The sequence below is a fragment of the Plectropomus leopardus genome, chromosome 11, assembly GCF_008729295.1.
Source record: "Plectropomus leopardus isolate mb chromosome 11, YSFRI_Pleo_2.0, whole genome shotgun sequence".
Classification (NCBI taxonomy): Eukaryota; Metazoa; Chordata; class Actinopteri; order Perciformes; family Serranidae; genus Plectropomus; species Plectropomus leopardus.
The window spans coordinates 4,028,900-4,051,520 of NC_056473.1; the positions used below are offsets into that span (position 1 = coordinate 4,028,900).

The window sequence follows — 22,621 nt, forward strand, 5'->3', positions numbered from 1 at the left end:
GTGAGCAGAGTGCTTTTCTCCTTGGCCGTCCAACTGCTTGATTCTGTTTAAAAACTCTATGAGACCTTTTGTTTACAAGAATGAGTCATTGCCGCCTTTGGGTTTGCTTGCTGATTGATTAGCTGTGTGCTAGTTATCTTTGTAGTTGTTGTTGGTCGAAATTTGTGTGTGTGTTAGCATACCACTACCTCAGCCTAGCGCTAATGTTGTTGTAATTTTTGTATATAACATAGCACTTTAGGAGTGAACTGCCATTTGTTTTGATCACCATTTTCTCCCGTTCTTCGTTTAGAGTCTTTTTATTTGCTTCTCTTGCTTGTGGGATGTAGGCAGCACTCTGGGGAACAATAGGTGGGTTTTTGTTTGTCATTTTGGTGGTTCACCCTGAGGTCCTTGCTTTGTAAAGTACATAACTTCTAAAATATTAACTGCATTTAGCAGCCCCTCATTATTTGCGAGTATTTTCACCTACATTGTAGTTTAAGGATGGGGATCGTTACCTTTTATTGATATTGATACCATTACCGAGATTCATCAATGATCCGAGTCTTTATCAATACTATTCTATGATTTGGTGGAAAGACGAGGTGACAATGCTTTTTTAACAGACCTGGTTTTGCTTTTATTGCTTAACAGGTGACTTTCTTTTATATTTCTGGGTAAACAAATTTCCCACACAAACAAATGTATTATTTAAGCTTCTCTCCAAAAACTAAATTTTCTCTTTCTTGATGTTACATTTGAACACATCATGATGAATTTTTTTTTGTCCTTGCCTAATTTCATTTTACTGAGCCGACCTTGAACACAATGAAACCTTATGCAACCTCGTTTATTTAGCTAACTAGCTCTTATTCTGTCGATTTGAACTGGGATTTCAACATTGGATTACTATTTTTAACTGATGGGACTTGCTACAAAGTTTGGCTGTGCTTACTATTGCTGCTGTGAGTGTTTTTTTTTCAACCCAAATACATACGAAGGTACTGCATTTGGGTTAAATCTGATGTACAATCGATGTATGAGGACCAGTGATTGGATTTAAACAATGTCTCAAGATGTAATGTTACATTACAGGACCCACAGGACTCGACAACAGTATCAATAAGCTCAGACGTTATTGATTTTCAGGTTTTGAAAAAGCGGAACCGGGTCCTCAGTAGAACTAGGTTTCAATCCCCATCCCTATTGTAATAACCAATAAATTTCGCATTGTTTTTCCATTCATGGATGCTCTCCATTTTGCTTCCTCTGTTGCACTCTAAAACCCCTTAACTGGGGCTTCTTCTTCTTTTTGGTGTAAATTAAAATGGTTTTAGCTCTTACCTTCACCAGGAAGAAGGACACTCCATATGTCATCAGAGACCTGGCGAGCTTCACATACTTCACTTTAGCCTCAATCTCTGTCATCTCGCCACAGTTTTTATGGTCCTGGACAAACAACAGCAGTTACATCTCCACCTCCTTGACTGACTGATCATAACATATGTTCCATGTTATGCTGTATAATCTACATGTTTTGTATTTTTCTCAATTTATGCTTCAACAGAGAACAAATTACTATAATCCCCACTGGCTACACACAGCCTGAAACACATGTTTTTTTCTTTTTAAATGCAACACTGGTGCGATGTAATGTACATACTTGGAATATTTTCTTCTCGGACCCCCTCTGCTTGATGTACTCTTTGGGTAGGAACTCCTTCAGGCTACGGAGATAAATGACATTTTTACATGGTTACTCTTTGGAGCTACAGGCATTTCCTTTTCTGTTAACATACCTCTACATATGAGGTCATTCTTGCCCTACTGCCTACATATCAGAAAACAGTTCTAACAGCTGACATCACCCCTGAGCTTTCCACTGGAGGAAATCCCTGAAGCAAAGGCCGGTGCTAAAGCAGGAGATAACTACTGTGCGTACACAGCTGTGAAATGAACATAGAAAAGTGCAACACACTGCACAGAGTTATTGTGAATGTTGCTGTTAATGCATGTTTTGGATAACAAAAGCTTACTCCAGAAATCCGGGCTTGTGTTTGTGCTCCACGTGGGGTCCAAACTGGATCTGCGCCTGGATGCCGGCGAACTCGCAGGCTTTATCAAAGGAGACAGGGTGGGATCCGTTCAATATATCATCCCTAGCCTGAAAGAGACATGATGAGAGATGAGAAGGTAGAGACGATAAATTGCGGGGGGGGTAAGTGAGAAGCAGGAACAAACATCCAGGAAAAAGATAAAACTACAAAAGCATGAGCATTATCCAAACTTCAGCCAACACAGCTCCATAATGAGCACTTCATTGTGTGCTCTGAATGCACCGTGGCTTCAGAGCCCATGTCGTCTAACTAAATGACTGAGTGTGTTTCTCGAGCAGGGACATCATCACTGAGACTCATCATCCACACAGGGGAGCCAAATAAGATTTGTTTGTGACAATACGAGCCATTCTGCCGGCTTTCAGATGTAACAGCTCAGACAATTTGTCATCACAGCCCATTACGTGTTATTAAAAAGGAAAACACATTACAGAAATGCATCAGTCTTTCACAATATCCCATCTGCATTACAGAATGGCCCTCAATATGTTGGTAAGGCATTTAATGACTGGATGCTCTTTTTCAACACAAGAAGAGGAGGAAGGATAGGAGAAGGAGATTAAGATTATGAAGAGGAAGAAAAAGAATAGAAAAAAGGAAGAATATGAAGGATAGGGATGAGAAGAATGAGAAGTAAAAAAAGGTTAGGAATAATAAGAGGAAGAATAGGAAAAAGAAAGAATAGAAAAAGAATGAAAAGTACAAAAAGAATAGCAATAAAAAAGAATACAAAGAAGAATAATTTGAATTTGAAGAAAAAGGAGAAGTGGTATATGAAGACGAAGAAGAAGGATTGGAAGAAAAGGAAGACAAAAGAAGAGAGAAAAGAAGAGGAAATAAATAAATGAAGTGAAAAAATGAAGAAAAGCAAAAGAATATGAAGAAGATGAAGAACAGGAGGAATAAGAAGAGGAAGGGGAAGAAGAAGAAGAGGAAGAGGCAGAAGAAGAACATGAAGGAGAGAAAGAAGAGGAATAGAAATTAAAAACAATAGGAATAATAAAAAAAGGAAGAAGGAAGAGAAGAAGAATGAGAATTAGAGAAATAGAATAGCAATAAAAAGAAGAATACAAAGAAGAGGAAGAAATAGAAGAAGAATATGAAGATGAAATAAATGGAGAGGGAGATAAATACAAAGAGGACGAAGAAGGAGGATGGGAAGAAAAGGAAGACCAAAAGGGAGAAATAGATGAAGAGAAAAAAAGAAGAGGAAGAAGAAGAAATAACTAAATAAATAAATAAATATACATGAATAAATCACACAATGAAGAAGAATATGAAATAGAAGAATAGGAATAAGACAGAGTAGAAGAAAACAATAAAAAAAAGAAGAAGCAGAAGATAGGAAGAAGAAGAAGACCAAGGCAGAGAAGAGGAAGAATGACAAGAAGGACAGAAAGAAGAAGAAAAACAATAAGAAGAATAAGAATAATTATAATAAGAAAAGAAAATGAGAATAGAAAGAAAAAAGAATAAGAATAGTAAGAACTAACAATAGGAATAGGAAGAATAAGAAGGTGGTTAGTGCCTGCTTCCTGTTGGGACATCACTTATGTTTGAATGCAGCCAGGCTGTCTACATTATCTTCAGCATTTAGGTAGATGGAAAGGGAGAAGCCTTTGTTGACATCTTTCAAATGGTTGTCAGTGTGTGCTGTTTTCTCCAGGGGGCAGTCAGCCCTGCCTCTCTCTTCCTCTCTCTGTCTTCTCTCACTCCCTCTTTCTAGTTCACTGCTGCAAAATTAATGGCTCCAAAAGCTGAGAGGCCTCGCTGCCAGTGAGAACAGCTCCATCAGTGCTTTTTAGCATTAGCATATCAGTGCACGGCGTGGACTCCACTCATTCTTACGTCCCATTACATCAATGAAAAACTAAGCAGCGGCTTACTGCTGTAATGAGGACAACAATCTCCTCCACTCACAATCAAGTCCTTTCCCCAGTGCAATTCACAGCAGAGCACATAAGCTCTTACTGAACACAAGAAGACACTCTAAAATTAGCCCTCACACATGCCATTCACTCTGGTACACACTGTTCACTAGGCCGTATTATTGTGGAGTAAGATGTTGGGAATAATGGGAGAACTAGATGTAAAATTTTACATTTTGAAAGAAGTACTGCTTGGATGTAGATGGGTGAAAGTGGCCTAGCTATTTAGGAAAAATAATTCAGGTTGCAAGAGCCTCAGTGAGTGCATGCATTAACTTTACAATCTGTCCTACAGATATACAAAGATATAGAGCATGTACAGCACAGCTCCTGTAGATATGAATGTGTTGAATGCACATTAGCATGTTATTATCATGTTTCTGGAGAATATGGTTATGTGTTTATTATGTCTTATATGTTTCGGAAACAAGGTCACACTTTCCTTGTTTTAAGAAACTCAGATGTGCAAAAAAACTAGGATACTGTTGGATGTAAAGACTATATCCAGGTTTCACAGATGGGTACTCAACTCCAGTTCCCATTTGTCAGTAAAAGAAATAATGTATGTGATGATCTATAACCTAAAATGAAAGCGAAGGTGTAACACCGGAAATGCAAAGGATACATTTTATCTGTTGTTGCTCTCATCTTCCATTACTGATGATAAGATGAGGGGGCTAATATCTAGCAGAGGAGTGAATGCAACAAAGGAAAGGCTGCCAGAGAACAAAGTGGGTTCATCCTAAATTGCTGCGTAAGTCAGTTCAGAAATGATTACCAGCATGGATACAAGTCTGTAAGGCTGGGTATCGGTAGTCAATACATTTAAGGTATTGACTGAAACAACCCAGTATCAAGTAGCATTGAAACTTCTCCAGTCATTGTACATAAATCTAGAAAATAAATGTCTGTTTGTATGGTTTTGCGTGCCGTCGTCTTCAGTTGGCCCGCTGGTGTCTGGTGGCATGTTACGCAACTGAATGCTTCCATCCACTCATTCACACATGGGTACTGAATAAGGTAGGACAAAAAAGGTAACAAATGAAGTACTCTATGGGCATCACTATCACATTTAAGGTGGCATTGGTACGCCTATCGGCATTTTTTAAATGATACCAAACTCTACTAGTCTGTTTTGACTTATAAATATAAGAATGTAAACAATCAGCCTGTCGATTTTCCATTGAATATACCATTTACATGCAGGAACTGACTATTTTTAGCATATAAGCAGAAAACTCTCTGCTCTTTGATGAAGTTGGAATGGTGAGGAGAGGCGGTGCTGGTATGACTGTATCAGCAGAGTAGAGCCGGTGTCAGGTTAAAATGGCAGCACTGGACACCTGCATGAATATGATTGGAAGCCGTCAGTTATGTGATAGCCACACAGCTGTGAATTAGCCGGCGATCGTGAGGAATGATTGAAACAGCTGTTGCCAATCAGCTAATGCAAACTGGGCACATATGGAAACCATGTTTTGATCATATGCTCCTTGTGATTAAGACTACAAAAATGGCATGTCAGTGTACTCATTGCTTTGCTTAAAATATATATTAGGGTTGTTACAACACTGGAATTTGGAACTTTGATACAATACTAGCATAAAAAACGATACTACATGCCTCTTTTGATACCACCACAAAAAGAAAAAGTCCTAGACACAAAAAATAGGATGATATTTTTTTCTTCTCTTTATTTCACAACCTGCACAAAGTGCTGGTAGAGAAAAAGCCACTGAACACACGCCTCCAGTCATGTATCGGGTTTGTCGCGGAAAAGAATGCCGTAACAGCCACAGTTTAAGAACCCAGTAGATTATCCTCCCCATTGCTTCATTTTTCAGCCTTGGGTTGAAAAAAGATTTGTATGTGTGTCTGTGTATATACAATACATATAAATATACATATATATACATAAACACACACGTATAGACACAAATCTATCTATCTTCAATATTTTCATTTTTAATCAATAAGCAAACATCAGATCAAGCAACCAACTGAAGGGTATCTATTTGGACAAAACAAGTTATCAGATTATGCTATTATGACTGTTGAGTCAAGTGAGGACAGACCCTGAATTTTTATCAGGGCGGATATGGTGAGTGATACAGGCGCTGGTTCTAGAACATTTGAATAGAGCTGCATGAGGGGAAGTGAAGCACAAGACATCAGAAGCTGTGACACATACAGCCTGAGGCTACAACACTGAGGTCAACCAGTCCACCATGGCCCAGCAGAGCACACACAGTATAATGCAGCCTTAAAAATAAATGCTGACATAGGGATACGCTAAAGCGACTAAATGCACACAGTGCTCCACCTTTATAGTTGCCAATAAATCAGCAAGGAAAGGAATATTTGGCAGCCTCATGATCTAAACAATAAGGTTTTATTTGAAAGACAAATCCTAAATGAAAAGATGAACCGTGGACATCATGGTGGCTCAGTTTTCTATAGCTGAGTACCTGAACTGACCTTGGTTCAGATTCAACCTTTGACTCTTCTATTTCTCTGTATTGTTCATATCCAATAAAGCAAAAATAAAGAAAAAAAGTACTCAAAGGAAGTTTGTAAGATTTAGGGGGCTTTAGTAGAATCTAGTGGTGAGGATGAAGGATTGCTATCAGCTGAAACTTTTTTCCAGTTAGGATTCAGCCTGTAATCATTAAAGAAATTTTGACTTGGAGCCGAGTTATTCACACAGGTCTCTTCCTCTCCAAATGTGACTAAAACCGTAAAAACATTAACAAAGCAGCTTCACATTACAACTCAGTTTTTCTCCAAAGTTAGCTAGCCAAAACACCTGCTTAAGTGTGCTCACTTTTTATCTCTAATAATTGAAGATCCAAATGTTCAGGAGGTTTTTACCAGGAGTCGAATTTTTCCGCAGAGGTCTCTTAATCTCAAAAACAAACAGACCCGTTGATTTAAACCGGAAAAAACAGAATAACTTTCATGATAAGTTTCATGTTTTGCTGCTTGTCACTGAGGGGATACTAACTATTGTGGCCGACGTCAAAAAATTAAACAGCGTTCCTACAACATAAGACAAGTTATATTTAAGACTTTTTAATGCCACTCGAAATCAAATTTAAGACCAATTTTACAATAAAGAACATTTTAGAAAAAAAAACATAACATGAACCCACATCAATTACTTAGGGTTAAGAACAATTTTTTCAACATTTTTATAGTACGTAAACACAACTTTTTTAGTCAATTTAAAAATTTGGATGAGCTACTTAAAATGCCGGAAAAATTAAAACCTTCTAAGGTGGAACACATTGAAAACCTATATTATTATAAAAGTATGCATTTCGGCTGCCTTGAAAAAAGATAAATTAATTTGTTATTTGACTGGATGTGGTACATGTTTCTGTGTATCTGGGTAATAGTAAAATGAGAGGCATTCCAGTAATTATTTAAAAGTTAATTATTCCAAATTATTACCAGATTTTACACCGCAACATTAGAAAAAACAACAACAATAAAATCTTTTTCTTTTGTTTTTGGCATTTTTAAGATTTTTGACAGATCAATTTAAGACATTTTAATACCAATCAAGGCCTTATTTTTAGATTAATTAATTTAATGCCTTATAAGACTTTTTAAGGATCTGCGGGAACCCTGATTAGAATGCAAAAATGTGAGTGCTCCTGTGCAGAGCCAGTGTTTGATTTGTCTGTTCTGGGCTACTGTACTAACATGGCAGTGCAACATGGTGATCTCCGTGGATGAGGAATTGCTTCCTATGTAGATATAAACAACTCATTGTAGGATAACGAAACCCACAACTATTCATTATATTCCATGAATGTAAATATATCCCCATAAGTCCGACACAACGTACATTTAAAATGCTCTCATGAGCTCTTAGAGGCCTGTTGATGGAGAAAACCAGATGAAATTATGTTACATTCTTTAGTCTCAATTAATTAAAATCATTTAGAAGACAAATTATTCATCTGTCTGCGCCTTGGATGATGCTGTCTCATGGCACAAACACTACACTTTCAGAATCAGCTAAAGCAAGCAAAAAAGTGAAAGCAATACAGAGCAGGACACACAGGGTGATGCTATTGCTGTGGAGGTTTATCCTGGACTTAACACAAATACATGACAGAAAGGGAGTGGCCCAGTAGTAAAGGAGATTAGTGTGTTACTGGCAAAGCTTCCATTATACTGTATATGTGTGTGCGTCTGTGTGTGTGTGTGTGTGTGTGTGTGTGTGTGTGTGTGTATGTGTGTGGGTGTGGAACCATGGAGGCTTCAAATCATTAATAAACATTTGATCTGATTCGCAGGGATGCTTTGTCAAAGAAATGCCAGCAATAATGTCATCATCTGCACGATCTGAATTCAATTACTCAATAGCGCCGAGTTTCTGAGAACTACTGGACTCGTGAATGATGTTAAAGAGGAAAAAGGAGGGAGTAAAATGCTGTGTAAAATTAAAATGAAAATAAAAAAAAGAAGAAGTGGAAGAGAAGGCCAGGTTTTGTTCCACTCTGCTGAAGATCCCCTCTTCTGGCTCTGTTTGGCCTTTTTAACTCAGTGACAAATTAGAGCCACTTCCATGTAAAGAGTCTCTGTGATCTGCCTGTGTAACAATCCCAGTGTGTGTCAGAGAGAGAGCGGGAGGGAGAGCTAAATACGGAAGGGCGACGGAGAGGCAAAAAGGAGGCGGGGGCAAGGGGCGGGGTTGTTATTGTGAAAGGAAATATGAGTCTGTGTTGAGAGGAGAGCATGATATGAGCTGCGCTGTAATGTGTGCCAGGGTAACAGGGTGGGGATGTGTGCGATTATGTCAGAGTGTGTGGGAGATGGAGAGGGAGTGGAGACAGATGAACTGGAAGGGAAGGAAACGGAGGGTAAGAAAAATAGAGGCAAAAACAGGAACAGACAGATAGAAGGGAGGAGAGCAAGCAGTGAGGGTGGGTGGCTGGATGTCTTTTATGAACATATTCAGGAAAGATGAAAGATGAAAAGAGTCATATTCAAACCACTACACACATTTCACACATGGTTCTGTATATATATCTCTGACGGAGGGCTGTTTGTGCAGAGATTTTATGTGGGAGACTGAGCAACAATTTTATTGTCAGCGTATTTCTTTTAAAAAATATGTTTCTATGAGTGTATACAACTCTCTCCCATACTCTCCCGCTATCTCTCAAGATACATCTGTGTGTGTGTGTGTGTGTGTGTGTGTGTGTGTGTGTGTGTTTGGGTAGTCCCTGCTGTTTCCAAAAGGGTTAATGTGTTTGCAGTGATGTGTGCAGTGAGTAAACCCTGACTAGTGTGATACCGGACCCAGCTGAGCTCCCTCAGGGAACCCCCTAGTGCCAGCAGGGCCCCCTTGGTTTACAAAACACAACACACACACACACACACACTTACAAGGCGGGAAAAAACTCCCATTTATTTTTTTACGCTCATTACGCTCACATGAGGTGATGTTTCAAAAAAGCCATATTTTGCAACTCTGTGATGGAAGCATTTTTTTTCGGTTTCATAGGTCAGATGATGTACAACAAAGGGTCACATGACATCCTAAAAAACATGATGTGTGTGGACGGAGGAAGAGACCGAGATCTTCTTAAGTCTTATATGAGACAAAGAAATTACGTTGAAATTAGATTTGAAGCAGCAACAAAATGCCAGTATTTATCAAGACCTCCAAGCAGACATTGAGGGAGAGGGGCTTCCAGAAGTTGTGGCAAATATTGCAATCCAAGTGGAAAACCTAACCTGCTCCAACGTATAAGGGACTTGCCTTCCCATCTTTGCATAACAGGCTTATGTCGCCTGAAGAAATAATGACAGCTAATACGGTGACTGCAATAGAAATAAACCTACTAATGTTTTGAACATCCATCACCATGCTTCTTGGAATGTTATCTTGAGAGGAGAAGTGCATAACAACGCGAGAGAAGTCGCATAACATCACTCAGTGGAAATGCAGTCATCTCGCAATTGTGTTTTTCAACATTTGGAAAATGTCGCTTCAGTTTTGCGCAAATCTGTAATAGAAACCTGCCTACAGAGAGAAACAAACTCGTTAAATAAACACGCACCATCTCATTTAGATGTTACTCCATAAAGCCACACTATCTGTCTCCTACCAGATATGTGCAAGATGTTGGACAAATCCGCAAACAACAGGAAGTGTTTAGACATGAGTCTCTACCTCTGACAGCTCCTAAACCTCATAAACAATTACTGTCTTATAGATATAACCTCTTCAACCCCATTCAATCACCAGCTGGTCAGTCAGCACAAACTTGTGCTGTGCAGTCAGTTAAAACCTACAGAGCCTTTAAGGTTGCTGTGGGGATCCTAAAGTGTCCAAAAAAACACATATGTTGGGCTGAATTTTGAGGAAAAGACATTCAAAATATTTCCATTTCAAAGGATGATGGAGCCATAAGGAACAGCGGTTGGAATATTTCACACTAAACATTGTGAGCTGGAGAGACAGCATAAGCTCATACAATATACTGTGGATTAAGATGATTATCCAGCCTTAAAGCTACTTAAAGGAAAACTGTATTTTCAGGTGATATAATGAAACGCATTTCAGCAACTGAATAGCTTATTTTCACACTGCAAAGAAAAAAAAAACCTGAACACTTGAATATTTGCAAAACTGTAGCAATGTTTTACGAGGTTAAAATCAGCAGCAAAAATCAATGCCATCCCATTGAGTCGGCATTCATTCAATCAAGTGTAGAAAGAGATATAGTCAACCAATGCAGTCTATTCAATGTTTTCTCTCAAGGTGAATCTGTCTGAGCATGCCAAAACACAAAGAATGGTACGATGGGGCTGCAAAGCTTATCCTGCTGTGTCCATCCTCACATCATTCTCTGACATATCAAAATAGAGACATCTTGCCAACTCAGGGTTAGAGCCAAACAATGGGCAATATAAGAAACAGTGGTGTTCATAACTGCATATGTCTTACACATACTCACAATCACTCACGACCCAGATCATCCACTCCACCAAAACTATTTACCCATTCCTTCTGGATGCAGGTGTAGACTACCCATGTGCAAAGGGGCCTGTTCAAAGCAAGAGTTTTGTTGCCACAGCCATACGAGCTCTAAATAAGTAACCCTCTTTCTGATTTGAAATTCAATCTGTAATGTCAAATGCCAATCCACGTTTTTTTTGGTGTTGTTGTTTTTGCTTGTGTATTGTTGTTTGTGTAGTATGCACCTCCTGTGGAACACAGGTTCTTCCGTCAGGACAAAATTATCTATAATTGATCTTTCTGTCTGTCTGTCTGTATGTATGTATGTACGTATGCATTGAGAAGTAAATGGATAAAATGGCCATCAGTAGGCAGGCTTCCATTACAGATTTGCATAAAACTTTAGCTTTAGCTAACTTTAACTTTAACATTCCAAGAAGCATAGCAATAGATGTTCAAAACATTAGCAGGTTTACTTCTATCGCAGCCACAGCACTAGTCGTCATTATGTGAGTGATAATGGAAAGGCATACGTGGGAGTGGCCACGTATGAGGGATTTCTGGGAGGTGATAGTCCACGATTTCACAGAGGAATTTTGGATTCAAAATTTCCGGATGATCCACTTAACTTTTGAGAAGTTATGTGATGCAATAACAGCTCTTGCAGCTCCTGCTGCATCATGCCCAAGGGAGGCAGTTCATACCCACAAGCGCATAGCCATAGCTATTTATAAACTGGCTACCTGTGCAGAGTACAGGATGGTGGCTGAGACATCATGTGACCCATAAAAGTGAAAAAAATGTTTCCATTGCAGTGTTGCGAAATTATGGCTTTTTTAAATCTTCTGAAATACCACCTCATGTGAGCATGAAAACTTTTTTTGTGATAAATGGGAGTTTTTTGAAATTGATGTGTTTCTATTAGACATATTTTATATTTGCAATTTCAATTTGCGCAATTTGAGGGTTAATGGAAACCTGCCTAGTGATACAAAAGGGGTTGCTTTTAGTGACAAATCCACTGATTGATCCCATATTATTAACATATTAAAACCTAAGTGGGAAAGCCAAAAAATGTTTAAAAATCTTGAAATATTGCAAAAACTTTTTACACTTGTGTGAGGCTGAAAATACAGTGTATCAATAAAGAATTAATGTGACTAAATGCAATGGAACAGATTCAGCTAATAAATCATGATGTGCAGTCATGACGTGCTGTCACTGCATAGGCCACTGCAAGCTCTCTTCATCATCTCTGCATGGCTTTCAACATACTTATGTATAAACACAGCGCTGCTCCCAGAACTCTTCCAAGAGCACAGAGCTGTGTTTTTAGTTGTTCAAAACTCTCTGTTACCATTGTCCACTGTGCCCCATGTTTCTATACATCCATTGTTTTCCTTTGTTTGAGGTTTGACAGGTGTTTTTTTTTCATTATGTCATATCTTTGGGCTCTCTTCTTCTGTAGTGATATAATAGCACCTGATTGGATAATTAGCGCCACTACTGCTTATTTCCATGAACCAACTCCCAATATTCATATACCAGCAGCGGATGGAAGAATGGATAATTTTCTTTTGCTTAATTTTCTGAAAATTCAGTTAAAAATTGCATTTGGATGGGAAGCAGACTAATGTTGTGTTTGCAGCTTGTTCTGCTGCACCTATCAGGAAATAAAGCCTCGCCCTCAAGGATTCATACGGTTGTGACACAGCTCACAAACAGGTCAAACCTGTCTGGACCACATCTGAGCTTCCCACATCTGTCTGTCCAGACCTGGCTAAATGTTAGATGCGAGTTACAACATAGTTGTTGAACCTAATTACACTGTCTCGTCTCCTCTGAAAATCATTGACCTCTAGAGAGTAAATCATGGGCCCGCCTGCATGCACCTTATTTTTCAATTTGGGCTGTAACAGCAAAAAAAAAGTGCTTTTTTTCTGCAACACCAGCATAAAGGTGTGTGTAATTGTTTTACCTGAACATAGAGCAGGTTCAGCTGCACAGGGTCCCTTGAGTCCACATTCTGGTCTGAATAGAAGAACTTGCGCCTGAGCAGCAGAGTCCCACTTTCCTCCACTCCCTGCTCTCTGAACGTCCTGCTGTGGTCCAGCCAGTTCACTGCCAAATCAGTACACACACTCTGTTACACATCCATGTGCTGAAATAAAAAGACACTCACTTTACAGAGATGTTACTAGAGGAGGATACTAATTGTGAAATTAACCAGGCAGTTGGAAAACGTGAGACAGATCAGCTTAGACAGACAATCAACCGGATTAATCACGGGAGAAGCGGAAACCTTGGCGGAGCATGAACAGTGTCATTTGCATCATTTGCTGCTGAGACGAAAGCTAGTTCTCAGCCAAAGTTGGAGGCTGATTTATATATACGCATGTTTCAAATTTTAATTGGTGTCCTCTGGGCAAAAGATAACAGTTGTAATTGCATTAAACTTTGATATGTCCATGCAATAAATTAAACTTGAGTGATAAAAGCACATGTCCACATGATGATGTTGAGTCAGATTCATTAATGCGAAAATAAGTTAAAAGAAAAGCCATCACGATATCAGCGACATTTCTGGAAGCTTTTTTACACAAGCTTGCACTTACACTCATCATCCGTGTGGAGTTTGGCTTTGAGCTTTTCCATCTTCCTCTCATCTCGCAGCAGCAGCGTTCTGTCTTTCTTCAGCGTCCCCATTCCGTCCTCTTTCTTATCCTCCGTCGGCTCTTGAATGAGGGAGTACTCCTCGTAGTTGGTGATTCCTGAAAAGGGTGCAAGTTAGCCAGGGGGATTCTCAGAGGAGGAGATGCTTCAAACCCAGGCGCGATAACCAGCACTGGATAGAGAGAGTGCCCCTGCAATTCTCCCCTCTTTTTTATCTCTTATTCCGGGCTTTGAGACACAAGTGAGGGGAAGCTGGTACGGAGCCAACAAACTAAAATGGAAGCCGAGGAGGAAAAGAAGCCAAGCAGAAAGACCGACTCTAAACAAACATTTTCCAATAAGGCTATCTGCCAGACACACATCCCTCTCCTCCTCACCCAATTGAGCTTGATGGCAGCCCATTATAATTGAAATATACAGCTGAGGGAACACCTCTGTGACAGGCGAGGATGGCGCGGTCTGGGCCTTCGGAAGAACACTTCAGCATTTATTAGAAACAAGCTGGTTAGAGCTTGATAAATCATGCCCATCGCGCTCCAAACAAAAAGTGATTAGGAGTTTAGCAAGCATACATGAATGCTCCGGAGTACTTAACAAATGCTTTAAATATGAACTCAATAGCATGTAATGACAGGGTAACATAATGCTACTCAGTATGAAGTCAAGTGGACTAAAAATAAAAGAGATAGATGAATAATTCAAGCCTTGGACGATGGCTTCACAAGATTCCTATTAGCAATTCTCCAGCAGACTATCACTTACCTATTCTGCTGCATATGGTGACAAGCAGCTCCCCGACCGTTTTTGAGTCGTCCACCATGATGGTTTTAACAGCGCCGTCTAGCATTTTGATCCTCTGCGGCCTTTGTTTCTTCTTATACTCCAAAACATCCTGGGAAAGCAGGAGAGGAAGCACAGTGACATCCACAACAACCACAGATCTGCTCTAAACTGCAGTTGCTCCCAGCGAGCAGGGACGCAGAAATATCTCAGGTCCCGCTACAAAATGTAAATCTCTACAGGAGACGATAAGTGACGCTGACAGTTACCCACCCCAAACTACATGACTTAATCTTACTCCGTTTCGCAGCATGTAGTAATCCAGGGTTCTTCCTGACTCGAGCCAGATTCCTTTCCTGGGATCATCGTCAGACAGGAAGAGGCCATAATCTGACGCTGAGAAACACAAAGTGAAAACACAGCGTGTGAACGTGTAACGATCCATCGATCTTCATCGATATATTGATTAAATGAGTAACAATCCCATATAATCAATGCAAAGTGTAAACATTGATCCATATTAGGGGTCAACATATTATCGTCCTGGCCAATTATCAAGGCTGATTATCTGTATTGGCATTCTATTTTAATGATCAGCAATAAAATTAATCAAAAAGTGTGCGTATTACACTCATCCAACAGCGGGGAAGGCAGTCAGCAACACACGCAAAGAAAGTGTCAGCATTGGACTCTTTTACTTGACTTTATAAAAAAAGTTGCTGGGAACTTGCTGTATAGTATGTTGAACATTTTAGTTTTGGTTAAATATTTGCTGAAGGCATTTAAACAAAGTTTTGTATTGGAGTTTGTTATATTCCAAATTCTAAATATTGACAGAAAGATTTTCTTTTTTATTGTAAATGCATATTGGTTCCAAAGATCGGTTATTGCTCTCATTAACTACTAATAATCTGTATTGATCCTGAAAAACCAGTATCGGTAAACCCCTAATCCATATCATACACACATACTCTTTAAGATGTGCCTTTATTTTGAAATTCTGTGTCACCGTAACACAGCTGCAGGCAGATGATGGCAAGCAGCCAAGAGAAAGACATTGAGGATGATGCTATTTATTCTGGTCAAAATCATCAGTGTGGAAATATTTTGTTTTCAGTAAAACTGCGTGTCAACAGACATCGCACATGTGGTATGTTAACAGAAGCTGTACTAAGGAAACATGACGTCCCTGCTGAGCACTTCACTCTGCTAACTTCTTGTGACAGCAACATTAGCTGCTCTGTTTCAAAATCAATAATAAAGTACCCTACTCTCTAAGCTAATTTATGCAATTTAAAATGCTATAGGCTTATGCTAATAACACTAGCATGTTGTATGTGTTGGGAAAACATGACTTACAAAAGTCTGTGATACTTGACAGTTATTATTGAGCCGAATTTTATACTTTTGTTAAAAGATCTCGTTAATCCTGGTTTTGAGGATGTTGGGAGAAGTTTGTCTTCAAGTCAGATAGTCCTTAAGTTTTAGGAAAAAGGTCCTGGTCAGAGTTAAAATGAATAATATTTTTCCAGAAAGTGCTTTCACATAGAATGAACCAGTTATCTTAATTTCCAGTTTTTAAGACATTTTTTTTTAAAAAATCTTTTCTGGCCAAAAGTAAAAAGGGGGTGGTAACTTCTTCTGTAACCGGTTGTGTTAAATTAGTACATAATATCGGCTCATATCAATCACAGCCCCTAAATCGATTCTAATTGAAATCGTAACGTGGCAGACTTTGTGATATCAGTAAATATTGTTTTGTTGGCCAAAGTATCAATATAATATTGTATCGCAATGAAACCAGTGATTTACACCCTTAATGACTATGGATTTTGAAATATGTAAATACTGTCAGAGTCAATCACCAACCTTGTCCTGTCTGGGCCTCAGGGACTCTCTCTCTGATGATCCTGCAGGCGTCGTACACAGGAGTGGATGGTTCAAACTGCATCGTCTTCACCACGTTGCACTGGCGCACACAGATCTTTAGTGACAAAGCCACCATCTTCGTGGGTAGTATAATGGCCTCACCGACCTACACACCTGGAAAACACATAGGTAGAGACATAACGTAAGGGTGGGTGTGTGTGAAATCGTATCACTGGCTATTATTCCAAACAGACGGTCTGTGTTATGGCTGGTACCAGCAAGCAATTATATTTTTCATGTTTTGATCATTTTGGCTGTGTTCATGCATATTGCATAGATTTTGGCAAGATTGTGTAGTTTTGTATAGTATTGGAATTTCCACAATAAGTCTGAAATACAATGTGGAAACAACACTGTTAAATTCATACTAATAAGTGTATAAAATGCACCATTGAAACCCATTCAAACTGCAATTTTTGATCCCACAGCCATCAAAGCATTAAAAAAATGCATTGTACTATTTCTGGGTGTCATTCTGGGCTTTTTTTGGAATTTGCCATTTCTATTTTCCACCCGATCCCAGGCTGTCATCATAAAAAGATAGAAAAATTAATAAATTAAAAAAAAATCTACGTTTTATGTAATATACTGAAAATAATTCATTTTTGTGTTGTTTTTTTTCCATCTAAAAACATAGTGGCATCATGACAAAAACATGGCACTTAAAGGGTTACAATTCTGAAAATTTAAATAAAAATCTTCGATATTTATGATTAGGGCTGATGTTGGTTAAAAAAAATAACAAAATTAAAGTAGAAAATAAAATTATGTATAATAATTTCTTAAACTTGATTCTGAAAAGCGCATTTTGCGCGCAGAGTGATACAAATGTATGTAATATTAAAGTGGGCCCTAAGGGTTAAAATGACCGCTCATGAAACAACCCTGCTTGAAATGTGTGAAGACCGAGTCTCAGATGCAGAATACTACAAAGCACAGAACAAATCGTCACATCATCTCCTCAGGGACATATTTTTACTTGTAAAATTAAATGTGTTATGCTGTACCCCTGCCTCAGCGGCTCCTCATTCCTCCCCGCTGTTCTGCTGATAATAAAGGGTTAAGTGCATTGGGAGCTTCTGTCTGATTGCTGTGTGTGTAGAATTATTTGAACCGAGGCGAGCAACGTAACCTTTCAGCAGCAAAACGGGAAATAAGTGCAAATCTCTCTAATCGTCAGCAATAACAGGTGCCGAGTCAAAACACAGAAAATGACATTCCACCGCTGCATCATTATTCGCTCTTCTCCTGGCTCGCACTCTTCCCCCACAAGCAGATTTCACTGTGAGACAAATCAGTGGGTGTTTTGTCACATACTCCAATTAGGATGAATCAGTTCAGGTATTCTGAGACTCATATGCACCAAAAAAGGAGAGGGACTGATACTGCAGAGTGGTTCTCTATTCCTTGACCTTGGCTTCAACAGGGAGAGGGATGAACATGATAAATAGGGTCTTCTATACTCTGAAGGCTTTCTGCCTCATTCTTAACCACATTATAGACTGAAAATCTAGTTATTACTTTTATGTGAACTAAAATGAGTCTGTGACACATCCAAAGCCAACCCATCTCTTCTGGTGGAGGATGAGTATATCAGCTTAGATTCAAGTTCCCAAGCACAGAGGTTAGGGCCACATAATAAATTGAATGTTATTGAAATTGCAATATGAGCAAGTGCAATATCCAGATCGTTAAGAGATAAAAATGTGCCATAACATACCATTATAAATGAAGCCTTGTGGTGTAACAGAGAGAACCCTAGCCTTCAAATCATATTCTTCATGTAAGGGAAAATGTTTGTCTGGTACAAATGCAAGCAAAAATCACATCATCATCATCTATAATTTTTCTCAGTGAAAATGAAATGAAAAAAAATTACCATTCCAACTAAAATTGTGACTCATATCTCAATATCCACCAAAACAAAAATTTTTTTCACATCATGCAGCCCTAACAGAGGATTCCACATGCTAAGGTTGCTACCAACAAGTATTTCATTATCAATTAATCTGCTGACTATTTTCTACATTAACTGAGTAATCAGTCAATTGTTTGGTCATAATATGGTGAAAAATGCCCCTTGTAATTCTTCCAAAGCCAACTATGACATATTCCCATTGTTTGTTCTGTCCAACCAATGTTTAAAACATGCAAATGCAGACACAACACAAAGATCACTAATCATCCAACAACTCAAAAATGCAAAATGCCAGCCAAACAATGCCGCATGATATGCAAACAAAAAAAATCCTGTGATTATTTTGACAAATATTGCAATTGAGATATGAGTCACATTTTGAATAGATATATAAATATGGAGAGTTTATTTTCTCTAAATAAACCGCCTAAATGCTTTATTTGTATTTACTGTAGTATGCTGTGGCACAATTTACCTTTATTAAAAAATTGCAGCTTGGATATTTCAATTTCTCTCATATTTGGATTATTTGCGCAACCCTTTTCAAAAAGAGAGTGAATCTGGGGTTGGCTTTCACTTTTACTGGCGAAACTGATAACAAACAGTAACTGGCAATGCTTTCATAGTATACCTTTGATATCATAGAACATTATGCAATCCAGCAAATATTCATATGTGAGGAACTGAAGGGAAATTTTTGTGATTTTTTGCTTAAAAAAATCAGAGATGTTTTTCTGGCCCTCTACTTATCTATTAATTAACATCTCATTACAGCTTTTCTGTATTCCACATTCAGCTTCAACACCAAAAGAATTTTAGTATTTCTCTCCATGGCAAAAGTTCAAATCTTCACACTGACACGATTCAGATCTCAGCCGCACTTGGAAAACAAAGAGTATTTTTGTGCTCAGGATTCACAGCTCATCCGCAGGCTCCTTTCAGCCAGAGCAGAGAACAGTCTGAGAGGTAAATTTTCTATAATGATGGAGACGTGAATGAGCCCACCTGTGAGTGTGGCTCTATCATGACTATGGGTTCCCCTTAATAGCCCCTCTCCCTCCCTGAGTTTTTCTTCTTACAAAGTGGGAAAGACAAGCACAAAGAAGAAGGGGTAATGGCGCCGCATGAGCTCTCCTCTATACCGGCTGGCAGCGAAGCCCCACAGAGTTTTTGTCATCCTGCTCCTCCACAGATACTTTCTTCTAGACAAGCAGCTTCAGACCCCAGACTGACAACACGACAGGCCACATGGGCACATATGCACTCGCAATGTAGACTTACAGATGCCAAGCCCAAACACACACACCAAGAAATATAGATACAGCAAATAAAATGTTTGTATTTTTGTGGAAGTTTTGCAACATTTTCAGACAGGTCCATCTGTGCAAAACGGACAGCATTACAGCTCTGACGACGGCTTAAGACTACTGTCGGTCTCCTGCTGAAGTAACACTCACTTTAGTGTCTCTTGTGAGTAGCATCAGTCACTTCAGAGAGTAAGCACTGCAGAAACCACATGATGAAACCCAGGAGGATAATGATAATCCCTGAGCTTACAGTAGTGTGAGAGCACATTTTTCACCACCATCCTCGTGCAAACACCCCAGTGCAGCCAGCTTCTCATTACTTGAAAGCATGGATGGCTCGGCGTCTGAGAGAACAATTATGAGACATAACTCATTTATGTGACTATCTGTTAAATCTTATTTGTGTTATCACCCCTTCTAGACCATCAGGTAGACCTAAAAATATCATTTCAAAACACTATCTCCTGTGACAATCGCTGATCTATCAGAAAAGAGTCCTGCTTTGAATTAGCTCTCACTACTCCAAATATTAAGACGTGAAAATGGCCAGAGCAGCTTGCTGGGGAGTCTAAGCACAGACAATTCAATAGAGAGCAGGAGAGGCAGGAGCCATCTGGAGAGGATACAGCTCTAATGATTGACTGTAATACCAGCAGCGGCGCAGAGCCTGAAAGGAACAACTGCTGTGATCACTGCACCAGTCTGTCACACAACAGCCAAGGAGGTTTCCTGACAGGAAAGTTAAAACTGTGTTGGTCCAGGCCCGACCAGTTTGTTTGGACCAGTCTCCAAAATGCTTCAAACAGAACAACATACGTGAAGCAGAATGACCCCAGAGAGCATAACGGGGTGTGGATGAGAATGAATTCCTTCAATGCCATACAGGGGTGCTTCAATTTTGTGGTTTTTATTTGATCGATAGCAGAGTAAACGCCTGTCTCGACATAAAGATGTATGACACGCAGAGTACTACAAAAGAATGGATCAATTGTTCTCATGAAAGACATACGCATGGGCTACTTGGAGTCACGGCCATGATATCCAACTGTGAAGAACAGAAGTTCTGTGAAGCGGCTTTGAACATTTTCAATATAACTAAAATTACCGTCTCGGGGTTGCATGTCTCCGCGAACCAATCAAGCTACAAGCTACAAGTGCATGTCTGTCCAGACTCATATGTGGTTTTTACAGTTGGTAAGGCTTTAAATGTTGCTGCAAAGAAGTCATATATTCTAAAACATGTATGCTTCACGCACGTCTTCAACAAAGCAGCACTGAAGATCTTAAAAATCAGCACAGTTTCAAGATTAGTGTCACCAATTCAGTATCCGACCAAATGTCTCCCCATCTGTTTCTGTGTTAAGGCATTGGATAATGGCCAAAAAGAGTGTTTTTGTAGAACATTATGATAGTGAAGTTGACCTTTGACCTTTTGGATATATAATGTCATCAGCTCATCAAGTTATTCAATTTCAGTTTGTATAAAATGTTATCATTTGTCATAAATTGTGAGGTCACAGTGATCTTTGACCACCAAATTCTAATCAATTCATCAGTAAGTCCCAGTAATCGTTTGTGCCAAATTTGAAGGAATCCCCCAGGCAGTCTTAAGAAATCATGTTCAAATTAGACTGACACAAGATTACAGTGGCCTTGACTTTTGACTACCAAAATGTAATAAATTCATAGATGATTCCAAGTGAACATTTGTGCCAAATTTGAGGAAATTCCCTTGAGGTCTTCTTGTGTTCACAGAAATGAGAAGGAAACCAGGTCATAATGACCTTTAACCACCAACATCTTATTAGTTCATCGTTTAGTAAAAGTGGAAGTTAATGCCAAATATGAAGAAATTTCCTCAAGGTATTCTTGTGGTTTTGCATTCACAAGAATGAGGTGAACATGAAGTCACAGTAACCATGACCTTTGACCACCAAAAATGTAGTCAGTACATTGTTTTAAAGATGATTTTTTTGGCATTTTTTGCCTTTATTAGATAGGACAGGACATTGCTAGCGTGAAAGGGGGAGAGAGAATGGATGACATGCAGCAAAGGGCTGCAAGCTGGAATCAAACCCACGGCCACTGTGGCAAGGAAACTGCCTTCACATATGGGGCGCATACTTTATCCACTGAGCCACCTGACACCCCTAGTCAGTGCATTGTTGCATCTAAGTGGACATTTGAGCCAAATGAAAAAAATAAAAGTAAAAATAAAAAAATTATTTTAATCCCTCAAGGTATTCTTGTGATTTCGCATTTACGAGTATGAGATGGATGTGAAGTCACAGTGACCTTGACTTTTGACCAAAAATCTAGTCAGGTCATTGTTAAGTCAGAGTGGGCGTTTGTGTCAAATTTGAAAAAATAAAATAAAAAAAACTTCCCTCAAGGTGTTCTTGAGATATTTTGTCCATGAGAATGGTATAGATGGACATACAGATGGACAATATAATGCCTTTGGCCACAGCTATCACCGACGCGGAGGCCTAAAAATCATCAATCAGTCACTCAAATACTGTACTGTACATGTCACCCATACTGCACATGACTGCCCACTGAAATCTGTTTGCTATGTCAGGGTACTGTTGCTTATTTAATCAATTTCTGCTTTATATTTTGAGAAATACAAGATATGTTCTCTAAACAAAACAAAAAAAAAGATGTATAACCAGGAGGTTACAGTGCAAATGCTTGACATAGTGCTCTGATGTAATGAGTCATTAATTACTGTAGGAATGACCTGGAATGACGGAACAAGGAAAAGCATCATTTAAAAAAGCAGGTTGCATTATTAAAATGGAAAATAATAAATCCAGAACACATATAGTTCCTTATTCTTAAAGCACCAAATCTAAACCATCCCCCCACACAGCTATAAGATTTTCAAGGTCAGCCCATTAAACCGAGATCACGGCAGGAGCAGTAATGATTCCTTGGTAAACAAGGTTTTGTACATGCTTTCTGCTTCAGCAGCATTTGGGAGAAGAAACAGAAATAGAGAT

The 22,621-nt window shown here is 39.0% G+C and overlaps 1 protein-coding gene across 7 annotated transcripts in view; it reads right to left on the minus strand.

The window, feature by feature from the left end:
• Positions 1 to 22,621, minus strand: part of tln2b (talin 2b) — a 138,914-nt gene that overhangs the window by 63,724 nt on the left and 52,569 nt on the right. For all 7 annotated transcript variants that reach the window (XM_042495457.1, XM_042495462.1, XM_042495461.1 and 4 more), the window contains 8 exons: positions 16,332 to 16,505; positions 14,761 to 14,858; positions 14,445 to 14,574; positions 13,625 to 13,780; positions 12,988 to 13,130; positions 2,019 to 2,146; positions 1,646 to 1,709; positions 1,327 to 1,431 (listed from right to left, as the gene is read on the minus strand). In XM_042495457.1, coding sequence (XP_042351391.1) covers positions 1,327 to 1,431; positions 1,646 to 1,709; positions 2,019 to 2,146; positions 12,988 to 13,130; positions 13,625 to 13,780; positions 14,445 to 14,574; positions 14,761 to 14,858; positions 16,332 to 16,467 — 960 coding nt within the window. In that variant the 5' untranslated portion in view covers positions 16,468 to 16,505. The remainder of the gene's footprint in view (positions 1 to 1,326; positions 1,432 to 1,645; positions 1,710 to 2,018; positions 2,147 to 12,987; positions 13,131 to 13,624; positions 13,781 to 14,444; positions 14,575 to 14,760; positions 14,859 to 16,331; positions 16,506 to 22,621) is intronic.